General features: G+C 41.0%; 1 protein-coding gene across 4 annotated transcripts in view; it reads left to right on the plus strand.

Annotated features, from left to right (window-relative positions):
• The window catches only part of RIPK3 (receptor interacting serine/threonine kinase 3), a 33,107-nt gene that overhangs the window by 962 nt on the left and 17,477 nt on the right, over window positions 1–14,668 (plus strand). For 3 of the 4 annotated variants that reach the window (XM_033925356.1, XM_033925358.1, XM_033925359.1), the window contains exons 2-5: window positions 6,349–6,553; window positions 9,134–9,455; window positions 13,710–13,855; window positions 14,176–14,225. In XM_033925356.1, the coding sequence (XP_033781247.1) occupies window positions 6,423–6,553; window positions 9,134–9,455; window positions 13,710–13,855; window positions 14,176–14,225 (649 nt within the window). In that variant the 5' untranslated portion in view covers window positions 6,349–6,422. The remainder of the gene's footprint in view (window positions 1–6,348; window positions 6,554–9,133; window positions 9,456–13,709; window positions 13,856–14,175; window positions 14,226–14,668) is intronic. The other variant, XM_033925357.1, reaches the window with a different exon arrangement.

The following is a 14,668-nucleotide window of genomic DNA, read 5'->3' on the forward strand; positions in this document are numbered from 1 at the left end:
ATGGACGGGGGAACAGGAAAGAGGCTGCAAACGAACATGCTGGACAGGGGAAGCAGGTAAGGGGCGCTGATGGACCGGGGAGCAGGGAAGAGGGACAGAGGGAGCATGGAAGAGGTGTTGATGGACCGGGGAGCAGGGAAGAGGGACAGGGGGAGCACGGAAGAGGTGCTGATGGACTGGGGAGCAGGGAAGAGGGACAGGGGGAGCACGGAAGAGGTGCTGATGGACTGGGGAGCAGGGAAGAGGGACAGGGGGAGCACAGAAGAGGTGCTGATGGACACGGGGGACATAGAAGGAAGGGAGCTGGCAAGGGGTGGTGGTGGACAGCGGAGGAAAAAGAGACAGAAAGAAAGAAAGCAGCCAAGGAGAGAGAGAGAGAAAGACATATCTATTCTAGCACCCTTAATGTAACGGGCTTAAAGACTAGTAACAATATAAACATTATTAAATCATACAGAAATCAAACAAACCATCCTATGTTCTTAGACAGCCTATTAATACCCCACAGCCTCCCAAGAGCCTTACGTTCGAGTAACCAAAATCTTCTTTCAGTACCCTCATTAAAAATCATTAGCACCAGACGTAATGAAATCTTCTCGATCGCTGCTCCCCAGTTATGGAACTCGCTCCCAGCTCATCTTAGAGAAGAATCCATACTAGAGAGATTCAAGAGCTCCTTGAAAACCTCTCTTTTTAAGGACGCGTTTGAAATCTAAAATCAATAGTCTCAGCTTATCTAAACAGTAAAACGTTTAATCCTTAACCCTCCTCTGCGTCCCCGACGTATTATTTTTTCCTTCATTGTTACCTTTCCTTAAACCATTGTCGTTCTACCCCTGTTCCTGTTTGCTTGTTGTTCATAGTTTGTTTTGTTTGTGTTTTTAACGCTCTAATTTTATGTACATCGCTTCGAAAATTTTTATAAGCGTTTTTATCAAATTTTAAATAAACTTGAAACTTCTCCATAAATCACTCTGCCGCCAGCAGCTATTAAGTGAGGTGACGCCATCTAAAAAGCTTGTTTAAATAAATGTGCTTTTAATAATTTCTGAAAGTGTAAATAATTCTGCATACACTGTAATTCCCTGTAATTCCACCATCTTGTTGCGGCTACATAAAGTATTTTAGCTCTAGCTTCATCCAGTCTAATCTGTTGTTCTCTCCTCCTCTCTTTCTCCTTCTCTCTGTGTTTCTCTCCTTCTCACTTTATTTTTCTACAACACCTTCTTCCTCTCTTATCACTCATCTGCCCTCTGCCCCCTTTCTCTCTCTCTCTGTCTTCTCTTGACTCCCTCTCTCTGCATCTTTTTTTTTGTTTCTTCTCCTCATTACCTCTCTCTCTACCACACTTTTCTTTCCCCTAAGTTCTTATCAGATCTCACTCTTCTGTACATCTCCCCTCCACTGTTTAGTATGTATTTATGAGTATATTGCACTACAAGAAGAGCTGACTCAACCTATGAAACAGGTGAGTCCCTGGCCCATGGCGCCAGTGCCAAAGGGCAGCAAAATCCCAGTCTGGTCTATCATCAGACTTCTAGAGGGATAGATGCCAGTCTGGAATTTTAGCAATTCTTGGTCCTAAATCAAGTCGATTACTGCAACATTGTCTACCTTGCAGGTATTTTTTTTTTTTTTTAACATCTTTCCAGACAAAGAATTATCCAAAACGTTGCAGTCAGACTTATTTTTGGTCTAAAGAAATTTGACCACATGACCCCTTTCTGCCGGGATTTGCACTGGTTGCCAGTAGAGGTACGGATCATCTTCAAATTGGGCTGTATCTATGTACTATATCCTTAGGTCAAGTCCCGCAATATCTGGCTAACTCTTTCCAAATTTTGACACAAAGGTTCTCTCGTACAACACATGCTCTTTTCACATTTCCACCAGTTTCGGGCAGTAAATTAAAAAATATCATGAGCGCATTCTTTCTTATCAAGCAGCCACTTGGGATAAGGATTTCAGACAGTTACTATTGTCCTTTACATTTTAGGACACAATTAAAAACTTATTTGTTTTCCAAAGTTTTGCGCAACTGACCGCTAACTTTCAGGTTCTTTTTCATTCAGTTGTAGTTACATTACATTAGAAATTTCTAGTCCGCCATTGCCTTGAGGTTCAAGGCGCATTACAAAAGAATTACAAAAAGCAAATTACATGAAGAAGATATCTGGTAATTTCTAGAGGAGATAAAGAGTAGATGAGGTTGTTTTGGGGAGTCGGGAAGGTATTGGGAAGTGGGAAGGAGCTAGCATTATTAAGTCGTTTGCAGGAATTGCTTGAAAAGTAGAGTCTTTATTTCTTTTCTGAATGTTTTATAGTCTGGGGTCATAATTAGTAGATTGGAGATTTAGTTGTCGAGTTTTGCTGCTTGTGTGGCTAGGAGGCCATCATATAATTTTTTCCATTTGACTTCTTTGATTGGGAGGGGGGGGGGTGAATGGAGTGTGGGTTTTCCTATGTCTGTTTGATGTAGTTTGGATGAGATAGTTGTTCAGGTAGGTTGGCCTGTCGCTGTTTATGGTTTTAAATAGTAGGCAGTAGAATTTGAATAGTATTCTTGCCGGAATTGGAAGCCAGTGTGAGTTGAGGTATGCCTCTGTGATGTGGTCGTGTTTCCTCAATGAAAAGATGAGTCTCAGTGTTGTGTTTTGGATTGTTTGTAGTTGTTTTATCATTGTTGCTGGGCAGGGGAGGTAGAGAATATTGCAGTAGTCTAAAAGGCCTAGGACTAGGGATTGTACTAAGAGCTGGAATTGTGTTCTATCGAAGAATTTTCTAACTTGTCTTAAGTTTCTCATAACTGCGTAGTTCTATTAATTATTTATTTTAAAAATTTATATACCGTTTAAAACTAAACGGTTTACATAATTTACATACACAGTATTTAAAAGGAACACATAATAAAAGCAAATACATGATAAAATAGACATATAATAAAATTAACATACATACAATCTTCAGGGAAATACCGTAATTATTTTAATCTTTTGTTAACCGCTTAGAACTTAATGGTTATGCAGTCTAGAAATTGCTTAATAACATAAAGTAACATGGTAAATGACAGCAGATAAAGACCCAAATGGTCCATCTAATCTGCCCAACCCTACATGCTCCATAAAAATCAATCATTTCATTAAAATTGTCCTTTTTCTTAGATATTTCTGGGCCAGAGTCCTGCCTAGTAGTGTGCTTAGGTTCTATCTACTGGAATACATAGTCAGAGAGTGCAAGACAAATGCATCTACTGGAGTTTCCATCAAAGTTCACCCCAGCCCATCCTCAACTGAATGTCCACATAGCGTACTAGACTGCCTAGTACCGACCCTAGTTCCTTCAATATATACCCATTATTTTCCGACTAGAGATTCTCTGTGTTCATCCCACGCTCGTTTGAACTCTGTCACCGTTTTCTTCTCCACCACCTCCCTCGGGAGCACATTCCACGGATCAACCACCCTCTCCGTAATTTCCTAACATTACTCTTGAATCTGCCACCCCTCAACCTCAAATTATGTCCTCTGGTTTTACCATTTTCCTTTCTCTGGAATAGATTATGTTCTACGTTAATGCCTTTGAAGTATTTGAACGTCTGAATCATATCTCCCTGTCCCTCCTTTCCACTGGGGCAGTGATCTCAAACTCAAACCCTTTGCAGGGCCTCATTTTGGATTTGTAGGTACTTGGAGGGCCTCAGAAAAAATAGTTAATGTCTTATTAAAGAAATGACAATTTTGCATGAGGTAAAACTATAGTTTATAAATCTTTCCTTGTGGTTAAGTCTTAATAATAATATTGTAATTTATAGTTAAAGAGACATATGATCAAGAAACTGTTTTATTTTACTTTTGTGATTATGATAAACATACCGAGGGCCTCAAAATAGTACCAGGCCCCCGGGCCGCGAGTTTGAAACCACTGCTCTAGGGTATACATATTCAGGGCTTCCAGTCTCTCCTCATACCACAACCTCCTACCACAAACCTCCTACCTTTTTTGTCGCCTTCCTCTGGACAGCTTCAAGTCTTTTTATGTCCTCCACCAGATAGGGTCTCTTTATGTTATATTATGTTATGTTATGTTATGTTATGTTACCATCCGTGCCGTGAGCCTGTGCCTCACCTGGTCCAGAAGGAGGGGGAGACTTCAGAGAGGGAGAATCTGGATGGGGTGGGGAAGAAGAGAGATATCAGATTGTAGGGGTGAGGGTGCAAATGCAAAAGCTGACTCAGAGCAACATAGTGAGCTGGTCCTGACCTCAATGTACCACAGCACCATACTAACATGAAACCAATATCTCAACCAACCATCCTGAGAGTACACAGCACCGAACAGTGTATTTTCCTATATAGAGCATCTCTGGAGCCATGGTACTGGGCCTTATGAAGCATTATTAAATCCATAAAGCACTGACAGGACAAGGACAGTACAAGGTGCGTTTCTATTTATAAGGCATTGAAGGCCTGTGTGAGGTGGTATGAGGTAATATTATGTAGTACTTTGGGGGGAGAGTTTGCACTAGAGAATTACATTACATTACATTAGTGATTTCTGTTCCGCCATTACCTTGCGGTTCAAGGCGGATTACATCCAAACTAAAACAAGAATTACATTCAAAATTTGAAGGAATAGAATAAGCGATGACATAAAATTTTTAAGGTAATAAAACGTTGGGTAAAGAGGGGAGGTCTTTAGGAGATAAGAATAGGGTGAATTATGGGGTTTTAGATAATGTTTGGTAGATAGAAGAGTATTAGAGAGTTCTAAGGGTAAATAGAGTGTTGGATGTTGGGTTGGGATTGGTCGTGCTGGATAGGTTTTATGTGTTTTTTGAAGAGTATGGTTTTAATATCTCTCTTGAAGGTTTTGTAGTTTGTAGTCAAAGATAACAGAGTGGTGATTTGTCTGTCCAGTTTAGCTGCTTTGGAGGCTATTAGGTTGTCATAAAGTTTTTTTCGCTTGACATTTTTGGATGATGGGTGAGTGAATATTGAGTGGGTTCTTCTGTGTCTGGTTGAGGATTGATTTAGTCGGTTATTCCAGTAGGTTGGGCTTTCTCCGTTGATAGCCTTGTAAAGTAAGCAGTAGAATTTGAAGTGCACTCTCGCTTCTATTGGAAGCCAGTGCGAGTCATGGTATGCCTCTGTGATATGGTCATATTTTTTTAGTGAATAGACAAGTCTTAGGGCTGTATTCTGTATTGTCTGCAATTGCTTCATCATGGTCGCGGGACATGGTAGGTATAGTATGTTGCAGTAGTCTATCATCCCAAGGATAAGAGATTGTACCAATAGTAGGAATTGCTTCTTTTAGAAGAATGTTTGGATTTTTCTTAGATTTCTCATGGTCATGAACAATGCCTTTATTATTTTGTTAATTTGGGGTTGCAAGGTGCAACCTCTGTCAATTGTGACTCCTAGCAATTTTAGTGTAGGCTGTATTGGGTATGAGATCGAGTTTATTACAAGATTAGTTAATGTTGGAGTTTTGTTGTTTTCTAGTAGGATGAAATTTGTTTTGTCAGGGTTAAGTTTTAATTTGTGCTCTGTCATCCAAATTGCAACTGATTCGAGGGTTTTGTGTATTGTGTTTGTCATGACGGGTTCTGGTTGGTCGAAGGGTAGGAAAATAGTGATGTCATCTGCGTAGCTGTATGAAATTATGCCATGATTATCTAGGTAGTAGCTGAGGGAGGCTATGTATATATTGAATAGTGTAGGTGATAGGGTTGATCCTTGGGGAACTCCGAAGGGTTCTGATTTTTCTTGCATTGTTTTGACTCTGTAAGTTCTTGATTGTAGGAATTCTTTGAACCATGCAAGTACTTTGCCTGAGATTCCTATTGAGTCGAAAGTTTGTAGAAGCATGTCGTGGTCTACCAAGTCGAAGGTTGCAGAAAGGTCTAGTTGTATCAGCAGGATTTTCTTGCCTGTACAGAGGTGTACAGGGCAAATTTTTTCCCATCCCCGCAGCAACTCAATTTCCCCATCCCGTCCCCATGAGTTTTGTCACTGTCCCTGTCCCATTCCTGTAATCTCTGCCTTAAGTGCACAAGCCTCAAACACTTATGATTTTAAAGTGTTTGAGGCTTGTACAGATGAGGACAGAGCTTGCAGGATCAGGACAGAGACAGGAAAAGAACGCACAGGGACGAGACGGGAAATGAGTTCAAGCGGGGATGGGGAAAAATTTGTCCCCCTGTCATTCTCTAGTTTGCACAGCACGATAAATAGGTTCCATCCCAGAAGAACTTACAGCCTGAGTAGTGAAGTTTGTCTGACAGGGGCAGGGAAGATACTGCGAAAGTATGGTTGTTTTTCCTTTCTCTCTCTCTCTTTCTGACAGGTAACTCTGTTTCTCTGCTCAGTGTTGGGTTCCCTCCTTTCTGACACTCCCACCCCAGGAAGGACGAAGGGACTATGAATTTCCATGAAATCCAAGAGGAGAAGCTACAGGAAAAGAAGCTGATCGGTTCTGGGGGATTTGGGGAAGTGTATAAGGCCTGGCATGTGGACTGGGGTCACCATGTTGCCCTGAAGAGATTAAATAGGTAAGAGGAGACACTCCCCCCCCCCCAGCGAGACTCCCCATAATAACATGATCTCTGTCCATCTCCTTCTTTGTCTGACTCTATCTTTTTGTTCTCTCTGTATATTTATTTTTGCTTGATATAACCACCATATTGCCTGGGCTAGGCTTCCATGCTGTTCACAAAAATTAAAAGAGGAGAGGGGAGAAGGAGAAGAGGGGTTAGAGAAGGGAATGTGTGGTGCAGTGGTTAGAGCTACAGCCTTGACACCCTGAGGTTGTGGGTTTGAATCCCACACTGCTCCTTGTGACCCATGGCAAGTCACTAAATCCCTATTACCCCAGGTACATGAGCCCACTGGGACAGATAAGGAAAATGCTTGAAGTACTTGTATGTAAACTGCTTTGAGTCCCAGTCCCTTTCCCTGATGTCATAATGCCTGACAAAACCCAAGATGTTAAGAGGCTGGAGGAGCTGCCGTACAGCGAAAGATTAGAGAAACTGGGCCTCTTCTCCCTCGAACAGAGGAGATTGAGAGGGGACATGATCGAAACATTCAAGGTACTGAAGGGAATAGACTTAGTAGATAAAGACAGGTTGTTCACCCTCTCCAAGGTAGGGAGAATGAGAGGGGAACTCTCTAAAGTTAAAAGGGGATAGATTCCGTACGAACGTAAGGAAGTTCTTCTTCACCCAGAGAGTGGTAGAAAACTGGAACACTCTTCCGGAATCTGTCATAGGGGAAAACACCCTCCAGGGATTCAAGACAAAGTTAGACAAGTTCCTGCTGAACCAGAACACACACAGGTAGAGCTAGCTGACCAGAGGGCCACCGCGTGAATGGACTGCTGGGCACGATGGACCACTGGTCTGACCCAGCAGTGGTAATTCTTACGTTCTTATGTAAATAGTAGCAACATTCCAGAGCTCATATTGTGATGTCTTAATGCCTCATTCCACCAATGCCTAAGAGCCAATCTTAGTGATGTCATAATGGCTTCACTGTTCTGTACTTGACTCACTTCTGATATTATTGGAGGAGAGTGTGAACATAAGAACATAAGAATTGCCGCTGCTGGGTCAGACCAGTGGTCCATCGTGCCCAGCAGTCCGCTCACGCGGCAGCTCTTAGGCCAAAAACCAGTGCCCTAATTGAGTCTAGCCTCCTTACCTGGTTTAGCAGGAACTTGTCTAACCTTGTCTTGAATCCCTGGAGGGTGCTTTCCCCTATAACAGCCTCCGGAAGAACGTTCTAGATTTCTACCACTCTCTTGGTGAAAATGAACTTCCTTATGTTTGGTGCAGTGGTTAGAGCTACAGCCACAGTACCCTGAGGTTGTGGGTTCAATCCCACACTGCTCCTTGCAGCCCTGGACAAGTCACTTAATCCCCATTGCCCCAGGTACATTAGATAGAGTGGGAGCCCGCCAGGACAGTTAGGGAATGATGTTTGAGTACCTGAATAATTTGTAATCCACATAGAATTGTAGGATATGCATAATATAAAAAGATCAATCAGCAGTTATACATAAGGACCAGGTAAAAAGATGTTTGAGGAGCTTTATGAAGATGGGCAGTGTGGGTTGATTCCGTGTGATGGGAGGAGGTCCAGAGGAGCTTTTGACAGTGACGGTAGAGCGAGATGGTTTTGATCAGCAGAACGAAGGAAACAGAGAGGAGTGTAGGGAATGAGGAGCTTATCGAGATAAGGAGTGGATGACAAGCGTGATTTATAAATCCTGGTGAGCGTGGGATGAATATAGAGGATCTCTAATTAGAAAAACAATGGTATAAATGGAAGAACTAAGGCCAGTACTGGGCAATTCGGTTTAGGATGGGCTAGGCAGGGCTTTGATGGGAACTCCAGTAATTTGGAAGATGAGGACACTTCTGCGTAGATTTTTATGGTCTGAATCCCATAAATGACAAGATGGTTTGGATAGGCTGGAGTGAGCTTTGAGTTGGAACCTGAGGACAATATCGAGCTGACTTCTACGGTCTATGGCCCAGAAATATATTTTTTTAAAAGACAATTTAATTTGTAATGCGTGTAACTATTGAGCAGATTGGATGGACTATTCTGCTGTCATTTACTATGTTATGTGGGGAGTTTGAAAATAACATCCGCAGTAACAGGAAGCCAGTGTTCAGCCTAGAGTGGCACATGGTCAAAGCAGTGTGCAATATGAAGTTTGACAGCTGTAGACTGAATAAGCTGTAGGTGCTTGAAAGAGTAAAGGAGGATACCAGTATACAAGGAATTGCAGTAGTCTAGATGTGTCACGACCAGGATGAGTGGACAAAAAAAGGGAGATGGAGAGAAAAGGACAAACTGAACGAGTACAAAGACAAGTGAAAAAAAGCGTCTCGAATGAGGTTTCAATGTTTGTTGTCGAATATGACTCCAAGAGTCTTAATCGAATCTTTTGTAAGGAAGGGATTAATCCTGGATAGATGGAGCGGGAGGGAGCCTCAGGCAGAAGGGAGGCAGATAGGTCCACATTTGAGGAAGAGAAGGTTCGATATGAGCCAAGAGGAGTCTCTCTGCATCTGTCTTTTCCCCCTATCTCTCTACTGATGTGGGTTTCCTTCAATCCTCAGTAAATTTGCCCAGCATTCAAAGGAGCAACTCCTATTGGAGGCGCAGAAGATGCTTTGCGCCCTCGGCATCGATCATGTGCTACGAATATATGGCCTATGCAAATGCAGTGATAACTCCTTAGTGCTGGTCATGGAGTACATGGAGAATGGGAGCCTGTCTCGACTCCAGCAGTTGGTGAAGCCCCTGCCCTGGCCCCTCAAGTTCCGAGCCCTCCACGAGGTCAACCTAGGCATGAACCGCTTGCACGACCTGTGTCCGTCATTGCTGCACCTTGACCTGAAGCCCCAGAACATTTTGTTGAATAAAGACCTCCACATAAAGGTGAGCCTCTGTCTAGATCTAAATTCGCAGTACAGGGTTGATCCGGTCATGGGTATACCCCCATTGCATGCAGGGATTTGTAGTTCTGATTTCCCCAATGTGTTCCCTTACAAACATAACATAACATAAAAATGTATTTATATACCACAGTACTTTAAAAGTTCTTTAATGATGTATGGAGTCCATTAACTAATTTTATTGCATAATAATTAGGGTGATGTTTCTTTCTTTCTTTTTCCATTAGAGTCCTTGCACATCCAGGGAGGGTGGAGGGGTGGGGGGGAGGGAAACGTATTTTGAGGAGTTAAATTATTTCATTATAATATTGAAATCATATCATATGTATTATTGTTTTAATAATTAAGATAAGAAGGGGAGAAAATGATTGTTTAATGTAATAACTGTATAGTTAATAGTGTGGGTTATTTTTTGTTTTGCACTATCAAAGTTTAAAAATCAATAAAAATTTACAAAAAAACACAGAACAATGACAATAAAATAAATCATCTAAACTACAAAAACTTTTCATAGAAACAAGTCTTCAACAATTTCCTAAAATGCAGGTAGGAGGCAGAGCTAACTAAAAGACCTGCAAACTTCTCTTCCCAAGAAGCTGCCTGAAATGATAAGAGCCATTGAAAATAACTTTTATATCAACGACCCTTTACTGATGGAAAAACAAAGTACAATTACACCTTGGGCGTCCTAGATTAATGAATAAAAAGTGATCCACAAGATAGTCATATATAACTCTAGCCTCAAGCCAGTGTAATTTTTGATAAGGTGTGACATAATCTGACTTTATTAAATTAAAAATCAATTGGACTGCTGTGTGTGAATGATGCAAAGTCTATAATGATTTTTCTGACAGCCCGCTTGAAAAGATAGCATTGCAGTAGTCCTGAATACTTAGGAGTAATGACTTCGCCAACTATCTAAAAGAAAGGATATCGAAATATGTTCTAATAGTTTGTAGCTTCCACAACATATAGAAGCTTTTCCTTACTAATGCATCTGTATTTGAATTCATCAAAAGATTTTGATCTAAAATAACCCCTAAAATCCTAACTGTAGGGCTAAGCAAGGAATTCTGGGTAATGATGAAGGCAGGTCTCCTTTACACAGCAGACATGAATCCCCATGATTGTCAACTTGCTTAGTACCAGTGGGGTCATTATAGGTCAGTCCTGAATTTCTAAACACCAGATCAGCAGTAATTTGAGGAAATTAAGAAGGCCATTTCCCTTCTGAAACCAAAAAAGCCCCTGGTGTCCATGGATTTTCTATAGATTTTTATCAACATGCAGCCTCATACATTGCTCCGAAACATCTACAGTTATATGAATCTTTTATTCACAATAAACTCAGTCGAAGTTCTTTCCCTAAACCTTGTCGTGATCCCCCTAACTCTCCAAAAATTGCAGACCCATCTCATTATTGAACTATGCTTGTAAAATATATGCTAAAATCTTAGCTGATTATCAACAGTAAGTACTCAAATTATCCATCCCACCCAAACTTGTTTTATTAAGGAAAGACTCTGATAGTACCTGACTTTTTTTTTGTCAAGTTCTCCAGGCGGCCCAGCATCTGAGGGAACCATCATGGTTTCCCAGAATGCTGAGAAAGCCTTTGATTATGTTGAATGGAAATTTATTGACAGGGCTCAAATTTTATACTCTAATCCACCAACCCAGTGTCCCACAAACTTCTCCCTTTTCCTATTATGTCCAACTCCATTGTAGCCTATTGAACATCAATCATATATCCAAAGCCTCTTACTCACGACCAGAAACATATGAGATCCTATCAGAAACATTACCACTTGGAAAAATGACTTCTAGGTTTTATGAGTTCCTCTCTACCAAGATTAATAAATATATGCAAGCTGTGACTGATATCTGGCCATTTAACAGAAACATAGAAACATGATGGCAGATAAAGGCCAAATGGCCCATCTAGTCTGCCCATCCGCAGTAATCATTATTACATTACATTACATTACATTACATTAGTGATTTCTATTCCGCCTGTGCCTTGCGGTTCTAGGCGGATTACAATTTAGAAGATGTCTGGACATTTCCAGTAGAATTGCATAACAAGGAAGTGAGTATATTACAGGTTACAGTATAGAATAATAACAGAATTCAGGTTACAGAAGATGGTTACATAGTGTTGATGGAAGAAATTACAGATGGTGATAGCTTATAGGTTTCTTAATATGTGATACAAGGTTTAAGGAAGAAGTATTCTGGTTGCTGATGGAGAATGTTTTTTTGTGTTTCTTAATTTATGTTGGAGATATAGTTTGAAGAGAAGATTAGTTTGAGGTTTTGGTTAGGCGTTACTATAGGGGTGGTATATCCGAGGGTATGATCTTGAGCTAATGAGATGGAGGTTAGAATGGGAAGTATTTTTTGAATAGATGTGTTTTTATTTCTTTTCTGAACACTTTAATGTCTGTTGTTTTGTTCAGTATTTTGGAGATGGAAGGGTCAATTTTAGCTGCCTGTGTCACTGGAAGGTTGTCGTATAGTTTCTTGTATCTAGTACCATTGAGAGGAGGGTAGGTGAAGAGGTTCTGAGTTCTCCTTCTTCTAGGTGGGAGGTAATGGTGTAGGTGGTTGTTTAGGTAACTGGGTGCAACTCCATGCATTACTTTGAATAGAAGACAGTAGAATTTGAATTGGGTTCTTGCTTTTATCGGTAGCCAGAGAGATTCTAAGTAAGCATTGGTGATGTGGTCAAACTTGCTAAGTGAGTAGATGAGTCTGAGTGCTGTGTTCTGGACGGTCTTCAGTTGTTTTATCATGTTGATTGGGCATGGTAGGTAAAGACTGTTGCAATAGTCTACAATACTAAGTACAAGGGATTGGACAATGATCCTGAATTGATCTTTGTTAAAGAATTTTCTTATTTTTCTTAAGTTTCGCATTGTGAAGAATGCTTTTTGGATGATTTTGTGGATTTGTGTCTGCATAGTGCAGCATCTATCTAATTGTATTCCTAGAATTTTAAGGGAGTTCTGTAATGGGCATTATCTCTTTCTATCTCTGAGAGATCCCACGTGCCTATCCCAGGCCCTCTTGAATTCAGACACAGTCTCTGTCTCCACCACCTCTTCTGGGAGACTGTTCCACACATCTACCACTCTTTCTGTAAAAAAAGTATTTTACAAAAATCTCCTTAACTTAAAAACAATGGCATATGTTATGGTTACAGGTAACTAGACCTCTAAAATCTTCAGCAATTCTATAAACCTTATTCTTTCTAAGGCCCATTGGACCCCAGTAAAACTTCATAAAGCCAACCATTCCCTGTCTAGTCGATGCTGGTCCTTCAATGCTCAAATGGGCATTGTGTGATTTATCTTTGTCATCATGTCAAAATATTTTGGTTGGCTGTATGGGATCATATTAAAACTATCCTCCATATTAGCCCACAATGTCCATATCATATACTGTAGTTCTTTTCCGTTCTTTAGGCTGAACGGATTCTCCTTTATCTCCAGAACATAAGTAATTTGTTGATATTATGATAGCTTGATAACTGGATACCATGGCGTAGTGAGAGGCGCCCCTTCCCAACCTTTTCTCTGCCCCACCCTATCTGCTCTTTCCCCGCCCCCTCCTGCCACGTGTGTATCCCTTCCCTTCCCCTGTACCTCTTTAGGATTTGTGGTGCTCGTGCCAGCATCGGCCCTTCCTCCGACGTCACATCCTTCTTTACCATTAGACGATACGCAACAATCTTCATTTGACATATTAATAGCACTTGCAATCCAAATGATTCTTGGCTGCTGGAAGGCAATTTGTCTCATCTATAAATATGTAAATTTGTAAGATTTGGAAACCTCTTGAAACGTATCTTTCATGAATTTAATATACTGTCTCCTCAATGGGCATTATGATTCTGTTTCTGTTAATTATAAAATGATAATAATTGTAGTATTTCTTCCCTTCTGACAATGACAACCGTAGCGTGCTTTTTAGCCACAGGCCGTGGAGGTAACAGCTCCAACGCTCATAGGAATTCCATGCTATGGTTTTGTAAAAGGGGGTAATTATTTTATATAGTTCTCAGTTGTGTTTTGCCTGTTATAAAAATGTAATAAAATATTTAAACCAAAAAAAAACATATACGTATATATTGCAGTACTTTGAGGATGTAAGTTGAAAACCGGGATTAGTCTTAAATATCCCTACTGGAATTGGAAAAGTTGGCCACATTATATCTTCCTGTAAATTCTTTCAGATCTCTGATTTCGGCTTGTCACGGTTTAAGCGTGGAATAACACTTCCCCAAGATGTTCCTCCCGCTGACGGGACCCTGGAATACATGGCGCCAGAGCTATTCAATGATATTAATTGCCCTCCCACAAAAGCCTCTGATGTTTACAGGTAACATCACAGAAATCCAGTCCAGGTTCTCTCTGCTAGGATCTTGTGAGCTAATTAATGTCCATTCCAGGGAGGAGTTGGGATTCATCCCAGAGCTTCCATCTCAGCTAATGTCCATTCCAGGGAAGAAATGGAATCCAGCCAGGGGTTTCCTTGTCAGGTGATGTCACTCCAGGGAGGACCTAAGATCCAAACCAGGGTTTTCCCTGAAGTGTGATACTATGGGTAGGAGATCGTGATGGGCTGGATTCCCAGGGATAATGTGAGGAAGAAGGAGCAGTTTGTGCTAATTTTCCGGTGTATTTTTCTCTCCTGCATAGCTATGCCATCCTTATTTGGTGTGTCCTGAAGGGTGAAGAGCCATTCAGCAGTGAGTACAGACTTCAGCTTCTGCAGAGATGTCAAGTTACCTGGTTCCAGGCTATAGATTTTGGGACAGTCCTGGATTTCTGACCACACAATTCTGCTGCATGATGGCACTTGCTGTACTGATTTCAATGGGCAAGGTTAGGTACTACAAATCCCAAACTGCTCTGGGGTATAAGTTCAAAACCAGGATTTGCCAAAACATCTCCAGCCTGGAACTGAGAAACTTCGTATCTGTAGCTTTCGGTTATTATTATTTACCATTTGACTGGTGTCGGAGGAAAATTTATAGATGTTGTACAATTGTTAAGAACATATGAATAGTCTTACTGGGTCAGACCAATGGTCCATCTAGCCCAATATTCCATCTTCACGGTGGCCAATCCAAGTCACTAGTGCCTGGCAAAAACCCAAAGAGTAGCAACATTCCATTCAGAATCCTAAAGA

Source organism: Geotrypetes seraphini, chromosome 16, assembly GCF_902459505.1.
Source record: "Geotrypetes seraphini chromosome 16, aGeoSer1.1, whole genome shotgun sequence".
NCBI lineage: Eukaryota > Metazoa > Chordata > Amphibia > Gymnophiona > Dermophiidae > Geotrypetes > Geotrypetes seraphini.